At 39.4% G+C, this 16,952-nt stretch overlaps 5 protein-coding genes across 5 annotated transcripts; 2 read left to right on the top strand and 3 right to left on the bottom strand.

Moving 5' to 3' along the window:
• Positions 1–603, bottom strand: LOC120112215 (uncharacterized protein At2g29880-like). Its single transcript, XM_039131076.1, has 2 exons — positions 235–603; positions 1–147 (listed from the first exon to the last, which is right to left on the bottom strand). Exons 1-2 carry the CDS (start codon positions 601–603, stop codon positions 1–3), a joined length of 516 nt encoding a protein of 171 aa, XP_038987004.1.
• Positions 604–687: 84 nt separating this feature from the next.
• On the bottom strand, positions 688–2,148 carry LOC113463536 (protein ALP1-like). The gene is made up of 3 exons (XM_039130701.1): positions 1,753–2,148; positions 1,432–1,657; positions 688–1,332 (listed from the first exon to the last, which is right to left on the bottom strand). Exons 1-3 carry the CDS (start codon positions 2,146–2,148, stop codon positions 872–874), a joined length of 1,083 nt encoding a protein of 360 aa, XP_038986629.1. The 3' UTR covers positions 688–871.
• Positions 2,149–3,954: 1,806 nt separating this feature from the next.
• On the top strand, positions 3,955–6,290 carry LOC103703257 (metallothiol transferase FosB-like). The gene is made up of 3 exons (XM_008786037.4): positions 3,955–4,267; positions 5,184–5,521; positions 5,626–6,290. Exons 1-3 carry the CDS (start codon positions 4,092–4,094, stop codon positions 5,724–5,726), a joined length of 615 nt encoding a protein of 204 aa, XP_008784259.2. The 5' UTR covers positions 3,955–4,091; the 3' UTR covers positions 5,727–6,290.
• LOC103703210 (fructose-bisphosphate aldolase, chloroplastic) lies at positions 6,191–9,548 on the bottom strand. Its single transcript, XM_008785991.4, has 6 exons — positions 9,308–9,548; positions 8,380–8,649; positions 7,700–7,809; positions 7,533–7,623; positions 6,774–7,043; positions 6,191–6,662 (listed from the first exon to the last, which is right to left on the bottom strand). The coding sequence occupies exons 1-6, from the start codon at positions 9,452–9,454 to the stop codon at positions 6,384–6,386; spliced, it is 1,167 nt and encodes a 388-aa protein (XP_008784213.2). The 5' UTR covers positions 9,455–9,548; the 3' UTR covers positions 6,191–6,383.
• A 4,273-nt stretch (positions 9,549–13,821) lies between these two features.
• Positions 13,822–14,869, top strand: LOC103703258 (subtilisin-like protease Glyma18g48580). Its single transcript, XM_008786038.1, has 3 exons — positions 13,822–13,997; positions 14,123–14,220; positions 14,760–14,869. The coding sequence occupies exons 1-3, from the start codon at positions 13,822–13,824 to the stop codon at positions 14,867–14,869; spliced, it is 384 nt and encodes a 127-aa protein (XP_008784260.1).
• The last annotated feature ends 2,083 nt before the right edge of the window (positions 14,870–16,952 follow it).

Genomic DNA, 16,952 nt, shown 5'->3' with positions numbered 1-16,952 from the left:
CTATTGCTCCTCCATCTCTATTTCTTCAACAGCATCTGCAGGTGCTTCAGCTCCCATTCCGGTAGCACGATCCCTTCCAAAGATATTAGTCAAGTCCTCAAAGTGAGGAAAAGGCTTGTTCCTCATACCTTGAGCATTTGGGTGACTCTGCATTAAAAAAAATAAAAAAAAGTAACACAACATGTATGAAAGGTATTCATAGAAAAAATAAACAAATTTATAATGCCAATTTACCTTAACCCATTCCTTGAAGGTATCCTCCTCACAGGTCACACACTTGTTGATGTCATCCCATCCAAATCCACTGCAGTTAGGTCCCAACATCTCTGCAATAGCATTGTATTGTTTCTTCAAGAGCTTGACCCGAGACTCGATATGTGGTGTTGCTTTCAGTCCACACCCAGGAAGCTTCTCTTCTATTAGTCTCTCCAATTGCTGCAAATACCCACTCCTAAAAGTCCCATTATCGCCCCTCCAACCTCCTCGGGTTACCAACTCAACCAATGCCTCAACAAGCTTTGCATCCTCCACATAACCCCATTTTCTGTTGCACTTTGTTCTTTTGTTTCCTGTTGATGCTTCTCCAGCTATTGAGGTGGTCATATCTACATTCACAATCTCATATATTATAAATATACATTCACAATCTACAATGTATAATAGTTATACATTCACAACCTCACGACATGATCTTACATTTGCATTATCTAAATGAATGGATACAAGGGAACTATTAAGTAAGAATTTGACATAACACAAGATTATAATATAGCAAGGAAAATATTAAACAAGGATTACAGCATAACACATAATGTTCATACAAATATTAAGAGCCCCAAATATTAAACACAACAAACATCACAATTTTTTCTCAAATTCTATTATGCTGCCACTCTTCAAACATTTGGGCAGCAAGATTAGCTCTGAATGCATTCCAAGATGCAGATGACTCAATATACTCAATATATGCACCCTGCTCCTGTGGAAAATTGCCATGAGAGCACTCCTCTTCATTGTACAAAGCCTCAATAGGATCTACAGACATCTCTTTTCTAATGTAGTTGTGCAGCAAACAACATACAGAAATGATCCTACACATTGTCTTAATAGGGTACCAAGTATTGCTCCTAAGGATTGCCCATCGCATCTTTAATAGGCCAAAACATCTCTCAATTACATTTCTAGCTTTTGAGTGCCTCATGTTATAGAGCTCCTCTGGTGTAGTGGGTTGATGACCATGTCTCCACTCATTGAGGTGATATCTTTGACCTCTAAATGGAGTTAAGAAACCTTCAGAATTTGTGTACCCAGCATCGCACAGGTAGTAATAGCCTACTCATTCAAAAACATACAAAAAAAGTGAAATCAGAAAAAATTAGGTATCCTACTCATGTAAGTAAAAAATAGCTGCAATATTAGACTTAAAATTACCTTGCGGAACTTTTAATCCATTTCTACGAGAAATGGCATCCCTAAGGACTCTATTATCATGTGCTGACCCCTCCCATCCAGGTAGCACGTAAATAAACTGCATATCTTGTGAGCAAACGCCAAGTACATTTGTAGAAATCTCATTCTTTCTCGATCGATATCTAGGTTTGTCCTTCTCCGAGACCCGCACTCTAATATGGGTACCATCCAATGCACCTAGACAATTCTACAATGCAAGTATGAATATAATAATCAGTACTTTTAACAATTTAATAGGCCAAAATATTGCCTTTAAAAATGTGAAATGTAATATTAACTTACCGGAAACCACATCCATTTCTCATCTGTTGATCTTTCTGTGACAGGCTCAGGATTCTTTAGCAAGTGTCTATGTAGCCTCAAGATAGCATTCAAGACAATATTAAAATGCCTACTTACTGTCTCACCCGATCTACGAAAGTACAATTGCATAACTCTATTTTTTGAGTGATGGCCTAGGGTGTGAAGGAATATTGCAACCATCTCTTCCACTTGAACATTTCTATTCCCTTCCAATTTGCTAATCGATTTAAGCATTTCACAAAGCTTCCAAAATGCCCTCCTATCCATTCTAAGTTGATCAATACAAATTTGATCACTCTCCATTATCATAAGCCTAAGATTAGCTATTCTATTCATCACCCTCTCATCAAGTGTTCTATCAAAAACATACACCATTTCTCTAAGAATTCTAACATTTACTCGTGCTAACGTTTCAAGAATCTTGGCCATCATTGACATTATCATCAACATCATCTCTGTGTATATTACCAAAATGGTACTTGCCATCTTCTTCTTTTTAGAAACAAATAAACGAGCCATAACTGCCATAAGCAAGCAAAAAGTATTACAACAAATAATTAAATTATCTATAAATATGTTGGTTCTGATCGATCAAAATAAAGGAATGCATAGACCAAAAAAGTTTCCTTTACGCTAAAGGAAGGGCCCATGATACTGATTAAATAACTGAGATTGTTTACAATGTCTAGCAAGAGCAGAGTAGGAAAAGGTAATCCCATGGCACTTTATGGTCAAGGTAAAGGAAAGAATTTGTTCAGAAAGGGACCTCTCTATAATAAAAAGAATTTGTCCCATCCCACCATCCCCTTCAAGTGAATACCCAAGCGGCAACTGCAACATCACAGCACAGCAGCCATTCCATCTCCAAACTCCCTCCTTTTCTCTCTCTACCAGCCAAGAGGGGAGAAGAGACCGAGAAGAGAAAATTAAAAGAATCTCCACCCTCCAAGAAGTCCATCTCCAATCCCCCTATCTTTCTTCCTGATGGCCCAGCTGGATCAGGAGTAAGGTGAGGGAAGGAAAACCAAGACCAGAACCAAAAAAGAGAAGGGATGAAAGATAAGAGTGGCTTCAGACGTGTATCAAGCCAACCAAAGAACTCCTCTCTCGTTCTCTCCACCCAAAACAGAACTACTGTCCCCAACTTCCCAAGGACTCTATTAAGGCCAGGAAACTCTCCACGTCCCTTCCCTCAAGAGGGAAGACTCGTAGCCAGCTCCTGTTCCCTTTTTATATGGGGCCTTTGCTTCCTTTTGGTCATGGTTAGACAAAAAAACAGAGCAAGAACCCTCCCGGCCTTTGCTTCCTTTTGGTCATGGTTAGACAAAAAACAGAGCAAGAACCCTCCCGGCCTTTGCTTCCTTTTGGTCATGGTTAGACAAAAAACAAGGCATGGCAAGAAACCCTCTCGGCCTTTGCTTCGTTTTGGTCATGGTTAGACAAAAAACAGGGCAAGAAACCCTCCCAGAACCCCCCAAAACGAGAAAGAAAATCCCCACGACCATAAACCAGGAATTCCACAAAACAAAAGGAGAGGAAATCTTTATCAACCTACGACCATAAATCTGCAGAATAATCCGAAATCGGGAGGAAAACATCGAATTGGAGAGATGAAACCCGACTATCATGAAAAACAGATTGGTTGAAAAAAAAAGTTGAAAGGAAATTATGCTTACCTCTTTGGATTCGAGAGGAGAATGGTAGAACTCGAATTCTTCCCAAGATTTTCGTCGGAGCTAACACCCACGAGATCGGGAGAGTGAAGTGAGAAAGAGGAAGATGAGCGGGCTTTTACGATGGAGGAGGGTTTGAGGAGAGAGATCGCGATGGTCGGTGAAGGGGCTTTTATGATGAGGGGCTTTTTGGAGAACAAAAAAAATATTTTGATTCCTGCCACACGGGAAAGTAGCTTTCCCATGTTCCTCATGGGAAAGACTTTCCCATAAAACGTGGGAATTACATTCCCCTGGGAAAAGAACTTTCCCATCTCTCTCCTTTGAAAACTCCAACCAAACAAGAGCTATTTTATTACTTTTCCATTGACCATACTTTCCCCCCTTCTTTTCCCGCGAACCAAACGAGCCCTTAGTACCAAGGCATGCTTCCTCTCTCTTTCGTTGGCATGGCCTTTTTCTCCACGTTGTTTGTTCGTCAGACAAAGGACCAGAGCTAGTAGAGCGGGAGGCATGAGTTTAGAGTGGCAACCAAGAGCATCATTTCGAGATTATATATAGACAGAAGCAGTATGTGGGATATCCATGCGAAATTTAGATCCATAGGCTTCAAGATCAGAATAAGTAATAGAGAAGCAATTGAAGATGGGGATGGAGATTTTCGAGGGGGAAGTGAATGCAACATTACCCCTGCCATTGATGTCATTGAACCATGTTTCATTTGTCTGCAGGTCAGTTAGCCGGTCGGTGAAGTTCTATGAGGAGGTCTTGGGGTTCGTGAGTGTTAAGCGGCCCTCTTCCTTCAACTTCCACGGTGCTTGGTAAGAATATAGAAATGCTCCAAGTCCACCTCCTGTGGATTAAAATTTCAGTGCTCGTAGAGAATTCATGTTTGATGTGGCATTGTTGGACAATTTTGATCTTCTGATCCTTCTCCTTCTTCTTCTTCTTCTTCTTTTGATTATATTTTTTTTTAAATTCTTTTAAAGAATTGTTTCATCTCAAAATTTTGACGATTTCCTGATAAATAATTAGAAAGCGTTTTAAAATAAAGAGTCATTTTACTTTCTAGAACATGTTAAATGACATTACTTCGATTTTACATTACATCTAAAAGGATTCTTATTAGATGATCAAATCATGTTTTAGCTCCAACTTGTTATTTTTTTTACTCATCATCCTTTTTAAAAGATAAATATACGTATCGTTCTACGTATCACTTCATGTGCTTCGACTTGCACCTGAAAAGGTCACAGACACAGCTTTAAGCAAGAGAGGGAAAAAAAAGAAGAGAAAGTAAACCCAAGAATTCAGCTTATCTTTTAGGAGGAGATCAGATCACCAGTTCTTGCATTTTCCATGAAACTTCATTTAAAGTTACAGCAGAAGATCATGTATTCTCACTGTTTGAAAGCTTATGAACATTATAATACATTAAGTTTACATCTTAAATTAGCCTAGAGAACTCCTGAGCAGATGTCCTTTTTGCTTTTTTTTGTTTATTTTTGAGGATAAGGAAGGCAAGATGCCACCCGGTTTTTATTAATCAAGGAAGTTTATGTACAAGCACTTATGTACCCCATAGAGCAGATGTAGTGTAGCAAAATATGGATCCCTGATTCTAAGGTTCAGATATTTATAACTTTGCAATTTTTAAATAGAAGTCAGCAAATTATGAGATTAAGCATAACCCACCAATTATACTCCTAACTGATATAGAAGTGCATAAATTTTCAGGTTGTTTAACTATGGAGTTGGCATCCATTTACTGCAATGCAACTCTCCGGATGATGTCCCCAAGAAGAAGGGTGTCATAAACCCCAAAGACAACCACATCTCCTTTCAATGCTCAGACATTAGTCTTCTGAAGCGGAAACTAAAAGAAATGAGCATTGAGTATGTGACTGCAGTGGTTGAGGACAGTGCCATTCAGGTTGATCAGCTCTTCTTCCATGACCCAGATGGTTATATGGTGGAGATATGCAACTGTGAGAACCTCCCTGTGCTTCCACTCTCTTCATTCCCACTTAAGTTCCCATACCCAAAGGATCCTATCCTATCTTCTCTCTATGGTGGTAGGCATCCCTCTCTTACTGGTCCTAGAATTTCTCTGTATTGCTAAATGAAGGACACTTTGGGCTACTTAGGATAACTTGGCTGCTGTTTGTTCTTTGAGCAGGCAAGGGACTTCCGAAGTTCCAGTGCAGGCCTTGTGGAGCAGAATCAGAGTGTGTGATCTTGGAAATCTTGGTCACCGATATGATGGACATTTCCTTCTAGCATTTGGTTTCTTTGTTGAGGGAATGTAGAAGAGATTCTGGATTCAATTGTGTACAGGCTGAATTAAGTTTGTGTCTCAAAGGTGTCTTACTGGTTGGTTGTTGAATTGTAAGCCTTCTTTTTGAACTTATTTTGAGTACCAAGAAGTCACAATAAAGAACCATAAAAAAAGTAAAAAGAGAGTGAATTATAAGCTTGGGTAGTAATGGGTGGAACAATTGCTTTCTTATAGTTTATGCAATAAATTTGAGTTGTTTCTCTTCTTTTTTCTTCCGTTTACTGGTCTTATGTATCACCTCAATGGTTAAAAAATTATTGTTTCAGTGGTGATTGCTTTTCTAATGAAGTCTCATCCTTCTGGATTTATTGAATATGCACAATGGACACCTCAAGCCAATTGAACATCCTTCTACTAACTTCTACGATGTTATCACTACGAGTTTGCTTTTAAGAATTTTGCTCAATCTCAAGAAAGATCTGCAATAGCAAATAACCACAGCCAACAGGACTTATCCCATCAATGTGGGTTTGGCCTAATACCACTCTACTATTATACAGACTTAATAATCCAGAATAATGGATTACATTCACCACCTCTTGCTGTAAATATAGCAGTATTCTCAAATTCTATTACACTGACTGAAAGGTCTTACTATCTTAATAGCTGTAATTCTTGACATACATTCCCTCTTTAGCCTCTGCAGACTCACCCTCACCTGTGTATTTTCCAAGCTGAGCAAGAGAGTTGGCCTTGGCTCGGACGAGGAGAGTGTCTTGGGCAGCCTTCACATTCTCAGGTCTTCCTCCCCATGTTTTCAGGCAAGTGTTCTGAAGAGCTCTAGCGTAAGAAAAGGAGACATGCCATGGGTTGGGGCTCTGGTTCATGGCATTCAGGTTCAGCGTTGCCTCCACTTCAGATTGGCCTCCAGAGAGGAACTGTTTGCCATAAACATCAAAAAGATCTTGAGTATTGGGTTCCTTTATCAGTTAATCATCACTTTTACAAGATAACCTTCATAGGATCTATAAATTTTCAAGAGAGAGTACCATGATGCCAGGGACAGAAGGTGGAATTCTTCTGTGGAGAAGCTTCAGGGTGTACTCAGCCACTTGTTCTGGAGAGGCTTTCTCCTTGCATTCAGCTCCGGGTGTTATCATGCTTGGCTTGAGAAGGATGCCCTCATACATGACATTGTTCTCCGCCATGTAGAAGAAGACCTCGGCCCATACTTTCTGCGCAACCTCAAAGGTCCTTTCAATTCCATGTTCTCCATCCAGCAGTATTTCCGGCTCAACTATTGGAACCAATCCATTATCCTGAAGCATATAATCCCATGCTCTGATTACTCAGAAGTTTTAGATACATAATTCAGGTGATTTCATAATCACAACATTTGAATTGATTTTATGTTCACAATATCCATTCATTTTCGTTAACTGCAACTATCGATCACCTTTTTCATTCGACAACGTGGAGTTACATAAACATTTTTTTTTTCTTCATGAAAGAAATTGACTGCAATGTGATGAATTACAAGATAAAAAGTCCTCATTTCAGGAGGTGAGATTTCTGTGTATGTTTACCAGTGCCTGCCTGTGGTCATTTCCTGTAATTCTTGCTTTTCAGATGGATTGGTAATATATTAAGCAACCAAAGGAGTCCGACGCTTTGATAGAGCAAAAAATTCCGATGGGGTGCTGATCTCTAATTACAAGCTGTTTTAAGTGTCTAGAATGTAGTTTGCACATTAAGTTCATCCACCTTGTAATTTTTGAAGAACTCTAAACAAAGAAAAGAGTATTTACTTGAGCAATGGCTGCATATCGAGCCAAACCCCAAGCAGCTTCCTTCACTGCAAGAGCTGATGGTCCATTTGGGATACTGACCACTGTACGCCTGCAAGACAATTGGCAAGGATAAGCCTCTGAAGAACATTTATATAATAAAAACATTGGCATTAAGTAGATTTCACCATTTGGCAAAGCGGGCTCCTTGTTGGTAGTAAGCTGCACATCGTGATGCAAGGCCGTCCAATCCTTGGCACCATGATTCATCATTTGAGCCAACTAGTGGTACAAGACCCTGGCAATCAGCAGAAAACAGAATTTGATTTTAAAGCTCTCCCTTTTATTTCTCACCTCTCCTGCTCACATTTATAACAAGTGTGCTATGTGAATTTAGGGTCAAATCTTAATATTTCTATATCACTTAAACACACACATGAATATGCACAAGACGCAAGCGAAGGCAAACGCATGCAGACGCACAAGTTGCAGTATGATCCTGATCCAGACCTGCTCATGCAAATCTGCATGGACCTGTTTTGTTGTTTTTGAGTAATGGGGTTTCCACCCCTTCTTTTTTTTCGAAAAAAAGTTCAGAGCCAAAAGCTTTGCTCTATAGATTCTTCCATTACTTGCTCTAATGATTAAGCATCAGGTCTCATTCTTTTCAGATGTAACAAATGAAATATCTCCACTGATTTCTGAAGTTGGAAATCCACTTATGTTCTACTACTTTGTAATGCAATGGGGGGGAAGTGTATTTTTATGACTAGAAACAAGTTGGCTAAGGCTTCTGCTGAATTTGCAATGTGATGCTGATGAACACGTCGATGCATAAAAGAACATGGTGTTGGGAAAAATCGCTTACCTTATCAACCTTGATCCCTGGCATTATGTTTTGTTTCACAAGAACATCAACCATCTTCTTCCCATCTGTGGTTGATTGATACAGTGTTTCCTCGAACAGGATGGCGCCAGAGATGTATTGACCCAGACCAGGGGCTGTGACAAGGAGGGTACGATAAGCCTGTCGATTGGCCTCAGTGTTCTCCATCCCAATTGATGCAAGCCTTTTACCACAGGTGGCATTGGATTCATCCATGGCCAATATTCCTCTGCCTGGTGATGCGATCGTTTTCTGTGAACAGAATTTGATTTCTTTGAGGACATTTAATTTCATAACTGGAATGTAAGAATCAGAAAATCTACAGTCCAAAATAATTGAGTCTGATTGCAGGTTTCGAATCCGGCTTGCCAACAAGATGACTGTTTCATCTTATACCTATCAATCATCATCAGAAACGAGATGGCAACCCACTCAGTCTGGACTCACTAGAAATTATAGCATTAGGAAAATTTTCTGCCTCAAATATCAGTCTTTTATTAATATGACTACGTTATCGTGGAGGTCGAATTTGTGCTAATCCTGCCTTAATCTTTTTTATATGGCTTAATAGGAAGTTGCTCCATTTATCAGCTAGCTCTACAACATAACTGGAGTTATGGAACAAAGAACTTAGCCATGCTGCCTAATAGTGATATTGTCAAGTAAAAGATCTCAGTCCTATGATTTCAACCAGTTTCATAAGCAGAATCACAAGTCAGTTCGATATGACGGAAACTTGGAATCCCAAATTTGTGAAGAATCTTAAGGTAAAATGCATCAAGACCCAAGATCATAATATATGGCCTCAAATACTTCATATACTTCCATCACAGGCAACTGTTTCAAGTATTTTTATAGTACTTGTATTAGATATTTGATAGAACAAGGAAAGACAAAATAGTTAGCTTACTGCAGTCTTGACAAGCTCGTCGGTGTATGCGCCAGCACGGACGGTGAAGGAGACCGCCATGGGCTGAGCGCTCGATGAGGGGCGGGCGTTGAGCCATTCAGACTTTTTGGGAAGGAAGGAAGACTTGAGGAGAGCAGCCGAGGCCATTTGCAGAGCAAGAAAGTTGTGGCCTTGTGCTCTGCTCTTCTCCTTGGAGGCTGAGTATTATTCTCTTCGGGTGTAAGGTAGTAGTTATGCGTATATTTATGTTTATTAAGGTGGTACGGAGCCAGAAGAAGGATATGAATTGTGAGGTGGAGGTTGGCCTCTGGATTTGAATGGTGGAAAGAGGTAGTAGCTGGGTGATAGGCTATGCAAGGAGCTTTGTCTACGTGCTCTTGTTTGTGTTTTACTTCTTCTTGTTCATTTAATTTTAGTCCATAAAAATGGGTGATGTTCCATTAGCCTCAGATGGGACCTTAGCAGGAGAAACTGGGGGGGCTAACGTCTTATGGCTGCACATTTGTGCTTCATAGAGACTAGAGAGGGAAGGAAAAGTTATGTTAATTTTTATGGTTCAAGATCTAAAAAAACTTAGATGGCCTTCCATCACTGTCATAATTTTGTAGATCTTTTCCTTCCCTCCCCAACTTGTGGTTGCTCCGGACGTGGCTCTCAGCTATTGTCTATCACCAGGACTTCTTCTTACATTGACTCCCCTATCCCACCCACAAAAAAAAAGGAAAAAAATTCCTGATGTAAATTGTATTAAAATTGCGCTCAACTATATATTTTCATTTTTATTCTTAGATGATTGTGGAAGGTTTTGCAGTCATCGTGGAAATTTCATTCTTGCTGCGATTAGTATTTTCCCTCGAAGAAAAAAAGAAAAACCAAAATCTTAAAATTTGAATTTACGATCTATTCATTCAATATTTTTTTTTTTTGAATAACAAATTATTGCATTTAAACTATGTGTCAAATTCTCCTGAAAATTTTGGTTCAAATCCTTCAATTTTGGATCCAAGACGTTCCTTGTTTATATTTATCGCAATTCACGAAGGATATCATAATAGGAATAGTCTTATTAGTCCGAATAATTCTATTTATATATATATATATATATATATATATAGGGGAAGCAAAGAACAAATCTTTAGTACCTGGTTTCTAGAGGTTTCTTTGATAACAATTCGTGCTGGTCATTGGCCACACATTCTTTTTAAAAATAGATGGTCGTCAGCCGCATGGATAGCGATCGCAACTTGTGAGCAATGGGTTAGGATAAAGAGCTGGGGTTAGGATTTCTCATGTTTGTGTTTGTAGTTGCCATGAATTTGAGGATATAAGAAGAGCGAGGAGAAGGAGAGAAACATCATAATTTTGTATTGCATGGCATAACATGGCATCAAGACTACTGCAGTGGCTGGTAAATTATTATAAAGGTTCTACCACTAGACCAAGTTTCAAAAATTAAATGAATGCAACTATGATCTGTCCAAATTGCCCCATCATTTCATGATTAAAAAGAGCAGTGAAATTAAAGAACAACTCAAACTCTATGCGACCAACCACATTGGATTTACATTATGAGATTCTTCGACAAATCTTGCCGTTCAATTGTTAAATATTTTTATTTGCTGATTCTTATGAATATATCTATACTTGAAGGATTTAATTTATCCGATTTGTCAAAAAAATAAATAAAAAAAGAAGAACTCAAGATAACCAAATCTAGGATATGATTCAGCAGTTTATCTTGAGGAAAAAGAACTGAGATAATTCATGTTTAACGAAATATTAGATATGATTCCACATTAATCTAATTTTGGTAATTTTTAAATTATTTTAATCTCCACCGCCGACCATAGACAGGTACAAAAGAATTTCTTTGTTGATCAGTTTAGCTGGTGAAGGTGTATTTTTAGCCCCTGTAAGTTCTTGCTGATGAGATTTCTCACTGTGCTTTTCCTTTTATCTGCCCTTCTCATAGGGGCAAGAATTGAGATAATTCATGGCTAAGCAAATCTGTTAATTGTTAATTACATGGTTGGGCCTTGGATGACCTAAAACTTGAGCCAAGGCTGCAAGTAGGGTGTGGGCTAGCCAACCTTTGCAAGAACCATTACATGCTCATACTGTTTGTCTCAATGTGTTTGTCATAGCATAAAACTATTTGAAGACAAATAAAATGGCCTTCAACAAATCAAATTATTTTCTCCGGGAGCATCCCTTGGTTCACCATGAACACAAATTATGTAGAACTACTAAATAAAGAGGCTTTAGGCAATGGCTCCATGAAAGCCTCCTAAAACTTACTATGTTACTGATGCTTAGTAATTATGGGTTCTTTCAGGGCCTCCATGCCACATCACTGATGACTCTTTTTTGAATTCTTCCTCCACATTGCAGCACGCAGTATTCCCATTAAGAGGTAAAAATAGATTTAGTTGGATAATTACCATGAATTCACTTTGTTAGAATAAGATTTAATAGAGGAAAAATGGATCGTCCAGCCTACAACTAATAAGCGGATGAATCTTCACCTCGGCCCAGAGCCAGCTCGTCCTCGAAACTCCGCCGAAAGCTCCACCAACTCCAGACATTCACCGACTCCCCCGACCAAGTTCGGGATACTTCCGGACAATCGCCGACCTGCCTCGGCTAAGTTCGGGGTACCAACCCCAGCGATATGCAGGCATACGCTCCGGTTCTCGAGCTTGGAGCGCTCCCCGAGCATATCTCGAAACCCGGAAAACCTAGCTATTCCCAGCATCCGCTAAGCAGACCTTGTCAAACGCATGACACGACTACTTAACGAGCTCGGCCTTGTCAACGACCACATCTATGTGCGGGCCTACGCCCACCTACGTGGCCGTACTCCACCATACTGCCGTGTCATGTCTGCATAACCGGCCAACAGCAGTCAGACGGCACCTTGACTACTCCGGCCATACCCTGCTGTGACTGTCAACGCCCTACCGTTCTCAAGAACGGGTTGTACCACACGTCACCAATCAATCTGAGCTGCGCGCCGTCCGGCTCAAGCCATACCCTCCTCATGATGGGGACTGATAGTACCTCCATCACCTGGGCCACTCTATCGAGGCTATAAATAGCTTGGTCAGGTAATTTCCAAGGAACTTTTTTTGGCTGGGCCTACTAAACTCCACTCTAACTTGAATGTCGGGGGGCCCTCACCAAAACTCCACCGGTGAGGCTTTGTGCAGGTCCGCGACCGTCGCGTAGGAGGTGGCTCCCGTCTTCCCCTTTCCAGCACCGGCGGCTCCCTCGGCCCCACCGGCGTGGTCACCCTCGGGCCAGATTTGAACCACAACAAGATTTAATATAAATAGCAACATAGAGAGATTTCATCTCTAGTTACTACTTAATGATTATAAGTATTGGCAAGTTTAATTTTTTATTTAATAAATAAAAATTACAACAGAAAATTAAGTGAACTAAAATTAATAATATATTTATTAAACGAAATCACAACCATTATTTTTTTTGTTCACATTTCTTTAAATATTTCCCCATGTCCGTCATGCATCCATGCTCATTGCACAAATAATATATTAAAAATTCTAAGATTAGAGAAAATGAATTTTGCATAACAAATCCTCTTAATAATTAATTTTGCAAAAAAAAAAAAGATCAGTCATTTTATTTTTATAAAATGGTAAATACTTGTAAATATTTTTATGAAACCATTTCTCCAAAAGCATGGGATTCACCCGCAGGATCATCTAATCTACTGAATTCTGTGTAATAACATAAGCCTTGACTTGCAATCTCTGTAATGGATGCCATTTAATGTTCATGTCCATTGAAGATTTATTCTTTGAAATCCCAGCAAATGACTAAACAAAGCAGAATAAGGGGGATTTATTCTAGTTTATTCCACCCTATTCTCTTGAACTAATAGAGTTCCTATAGATTTCATGGAAGAAGAGCAGACAAATCTTGTATCTTTTCCTTCTTTCATTTCTAGTAGAATTTCATCACCTATGATGACAGAGAGAGAGAGAGGCTTGATCGGTTACAACTCACGCTGCCATTTGTAGAGAAGTAAATGAAGATGTAATTGCACAACGCAAGAACGGCAAATGCCACTCCCTCAAGTTACAATATCATAATTAAAGCTTATGTTTAATATCTTTATTCCAGAGAATAGCAGAAACAGCTAGATTTAATTGGGGGATGGCAAGAAATGGCTGTGCCTGCGAGTGAATGAGGGAGTGAGAGAGAGAGAGAATTCATTGGAGAGGGAAGATGTTTCTCTCTCCTATCTTTCATCCGGTTTATTTTCCTCATAATTCCACTTTATGACTTATTAAATATCAAGCTGTTATTCAAAGAAATAAAGTAACTGCTGGAATTAAGAAAAGGGAAGGTGAATAACTTCAGAGCCAACGGCAATCTATTACTGTTCATTTTGCGGTGACCACACCGAACCCATGCATATATATAGCCGTTAGAAGTGGAGTCATTGTACGCAGGAAACAGAAGAGGAAAGGCCTGCTGCTTGAGAAATGGAGGGAGCTCGCTTCACCATCTTCTTCTTGTTCTCAATCTCATTGTTCTCTGTTTTGAAGGCCAAGGATGAGGCGGCGATGACCGCCGACATCTACATCGTCGTGGTCGAGAAGCCAGAAAGCATCCAGCTGGAGGTCTCCTACCTCAAAACCCTCTCTGCTGCCCTTGGCAGGTCAGTATTTTTCCTCTCAGTCCATGAGACCCCCTTCATTCTACTCTATGTTTAAGACTTAGGTATAGGGGTTGGATTCTGGATTTCGACATCATCTGAGATTTTTCTGGTGTCAACTCTTGAAGCAACGAGGCTGCGAAGAAGGCCTTGATCTATAGTTACAAGACTGTCACCTATGGTTTCGCTGCCTGGCTCACCCAAAAACAGGCATTCGAGATTTCGAGTAAGTTATCTTGTCTATAAATTATGGGATCTGATTAAAAGGAAGAGGATGACAGTGGATCTGTTGCTCTGAAGGGGTGGGTTTTGTTTCTTTTTTCCTGCATTTCTTCTTGTTAAATCTATTTAACCATTGTAACCATCATTATTTTGTGTGTTAAATGTTCTTATACTTTCAAAGAAATTATACTGCATCAAAGAAATTATACATATCCAAAATTGTTTTTCAGTCTCACACCCACCCACCAAGAAAGCTGGTAAGACTTATTGGTGGTTAGAAAAACACCCAATAAATTACATAATTCAGGATCTGGATCTATGCAATTTACAACCCAAATTATGAGGCATCTCTGAACTTGCCAAGCATCCGAACGAAGTCGGAACAATGCAAGTAGGATTGCACGTAGCAATATAAGCATGTTAGTTTGCTCTAGATTTGAAATCATTTTATGCTAGTTCGCATTAGACCTCTTTCTCTGTCTGTGCTTTGAACCGATCCATAGTCGCCTTCTCATGTTCGCTCGAATTGATCTTGTTTTGCAGAGCAACCTGGTGTTCTTCTGGTCATGATCGACAAGAAATACAACCTCTTTCCAGCACCTGTGGGACCTCAGCATGCACCTGTGGGACCTCGGCATGCAGGACTTGCCTGAGAATGTTGCTTCTCAAATGTTTTTTCCCAAATTATTTACATAAATGGCCTTTGTGCCACTAAAATAAAGATGCGACAATTTGTATGTGCCAAATATTCTATACAGTCTAAGCACTGGAGTCTGGAGCTCTTCAATTCATCAAACACACTTATGGGGATCATTTATCACAGCTAAAAAAATGACAGTTTCAAGTGTTTAATCTGACAAACCTCGTTTCCTAGAGTAGGAGCTCTGCAGTTCTTGATGTAGAAGCTTGGTGCCATCTGATTTGTGTCCTCTTGGCTGGAAAACATGATAGATGAACAACCATTGCGTAATGCATATGTTAATAGATGGCTTTCAGCAATCTCTGCACTGATTGAGCTGGGGAAAAAACAAGCATAACGTATTCAATTCATATGGTTCAATCTCATCCCATTTACATAGTTTAGATATGATTTTTGTTTATTTTTACCAGTACTTATCTCTGTTTGGACAGTGCCATGCTGTACCAAATCACCAAATCAATGCTTTGATAACAAAGAAGTCTCAGATAACTGTTGCAGTGAGATTTCTGTATTATGCTAGGACTGCACCAAGGTGCATGTTTTTAGCCACAAATCTTAGATGGTTACGAATTTTGTTGCCATGGATGGATGACTTCTTGTCAGGCTATCGTAATTGCAACGACACATGCATGAAAATGAACTTTAATTGGATCAAGATAGGGTAGAAGAAGATGAAACTAATGACTTACAGGGAGGTCCAGGGTATTAGACAGGAACCATTAAGTCGAAAAGAGCCTAAGAAAGAAATTGTCAGGTTCTTGTGTTCCTTTTTCTCTCCCAATTCCCAAAGAAGATGGAAAAGAAGCCAGAGTTCTTGTCTCAACCGACTGGCTGGAGAAAAGAACAATGCCATTATTTACCATATAATTTTCAGATTGTCAGTATTTCCATGTAGTCAATTGAGGAAATACATAAAGGGCAACACAAGGAGGCTGTGCATATCAGGGCATTATAATTGTACGGATATTATATTCATATTCATTATCATATGCTAAACTTTGTTATCTTTCTTCTTCTGGTTTTGATATTTACTTTTAGCTAATCCTCATGGCTTTTCTTGAGAGAAAAACATAAAAAACCCTACGTGCTATTGCATGTTTTGAAATTTGGATCACTTTTACAGTTAGATGCTCCATGTCTTACTATAAACAAGTATCCAGGCTATGTGTTCTTAGAAGTTATTAATTCATTTTGTACAAACCTTTGTTAAATAAATAAAACTATGTATTTCTTTACAAAATTATGCTCAATTTCATATGTGGCAACTCTGCCAAGCCCTCCTCGTTGTTTGGCAACACGAATTGGAACATCTCATTCAGTGTGGCTATAAATATATTTTCTGAGCTCAAAAATTGGCATCAATTTTAGGAGCATCCCTACCTTTTATCATTATTTATGACCAATATGTGACATGAATGATGGACTTGAGAGCAAATGGATATAGCGAAGAACAGAAGCTCGGTCCCTTGCAACTAGTGGAGAAAGGAGGGAGAAAAAAAGACTTGTTTCGAGCTGCATTGCACGCTTGGGTCCATGATCAAGTCCGGCAAGAGTGAGAAACACATTAGAGTACACAAAAGAAGGAATCGAAATGAGAGGTTGACTCAAACTATTAATAAAATTTGGGGAAGTCTCCTACTTCCTCCACATTACATTCAAAAAAGATAGGTGAACTTAGAACATGCCATATTATTAATCAAATTGCATACCACTTGGTAATGCAAGGAGAAAATGTTTTCCTTTGATGCATGTCAATTTGATGTTCACCCAACTTTTGATGGGTTTTCCCAATTGTATGCACCAGTACGCCATTTAGGTGCAACCGAGTTTCTAAATCAACATCAATTTGAACACAGACAAGGAGATTGGTCGATTAGAGAACAAAAAACAGCATCAAGACATGGTGTGACCTTATAGGGACATGCAAGGCTTTGGTTCGATTTGGGCTGGAACCGGAACCAGAATCGCCATCGGGTTCGGCTTCACAACGTCGGACGCACCGATTAAAAGCACTAGCCGTTGGGGGAACCCAACGG

This window comes from Phoenix dactylifera, chromosome 10 (assembly GCF_009389715.1).
Source record: "Phoenix dactylifera cultivar Barhee BC4 chromosome 10, palm_55x_up_171113_PBpolish2nd_filt_p, whole genome shotgun sequence".
Classification (NCBI taxonomy): domain Eukaryota; kingdom Viridiplantae; phylum Streptophyta; class Magnoliopsida; order Arecales; family Arecaceae; genus Phoenix; species Phoenix dactylifera.
Note: the sequence above shows the minus strand (reverse complement) of the source record. Positions and strands in the feature narration are given on the sequence as shown.

Excerpts from the sequence above, each read along its gene's own strand:
- LOC120112215 (XM_039131076.1), bottom strand. The coding sequence starts at position 603 with ATGACCACCTCAATAGCTGGAGAAGCATCAACAGGAAACAAAAGAACA. Across the intron at positions 148-234 it reads CCTTCAAGGAATGGGTTAAG|AGTCACCCAAATGCTCAAGG; the intron begins GTAAATTGGCAT and ends TTTTTAATGCAG.
- LOC113463536 (XM_039130701.1), bottom strand. The coding sequence starts at position 2,148 with ATGGTGTATGTTTTTGATAGAACACTTGATGAGAGGGTGATGAATAGA. Across the intron at positions 1,658-1,752 it reads AGAAATGGATGTGGTTTCCG|AATTGTCTAGGTGCATTGGA; the intron begins GTAAGTTAATAT and ends CTTGCATTGTAG. Across the intron at positions 1,333-1,431 it reads TGGATTAAAAGTTCCGCAAG|GCTATTACTACCTGTGCGAT; the intron begins GTAATTTTAAGT and ends TTGAATGAGTAG.
- LOC103703257 (XM_008786037.4), top strand. The coding sequence starts at position 4,092 with ATGGGGATGGAGATTTTCGAGGGGGAAGTGAATGCAACATTACCCCTG. Across the intron at positions 4,268-5,183 it reads TTCAACTTCCACGGTGCTTG|GTTGTTTAACTATGGAGTTG; the intron begins GTAAGAATATAG and ends ATAAATTTTCAG. Across the intron at positions 5,522-5,625 it reads CCTATCTTCTCTCTATGGTG|GCAAGGGACTTCCGAAGTTC; the intron begins GTAGGCATCCCT and ends TTCTTTGAGCAG.
- LOC103703210 (XM_008785991.4), bottom strand. The coding sequence starts at position 9,454 with ATGGCCTCGGCTGCTCTCCTCAAGTCTTCCTTCCTTCCCAAAAAGTCT. Across the intron at positions 8,650-9,307 it reads ACGAGCTTGTCAAGACTGCA|AAAACGATCGCATCACCAGG; the intron begins GTAAGCTAACTA and ends TTCTGTTCACAG. Across the intron at positions 7,624-7,699 it reads GGAGCCCGCTTTGCCAAATG|GCGTACAGTGGTCAGTATCC; the intron begins GTGAAATCTACT and ends ATTGTCTTGCAG.
- LOC103703258 (XM_008786038.1), top strand. The coding sequence starts at position 13,822 with ATGGAGGGAGCTCGCTTCACCATCTTCTTCTTGTTCTCAATCTCATTG. Across the intron at positions 13,998-14,122 it reads CTCTCTGCTGCCCTTGGCAG|CAACGAGGCTGCGAAGAAGG; the intron begins GTCAGTATTTTT and ends CAACTCTTGAAG. Across the intron at positions 14,221-14,759 it reads ACAGGCATTCGAGATTTCGA|AGCAACCTGGTGTTCTTCTG; the intron begins GTAAGTTATCTT and ends CTTGTTTTGCAG.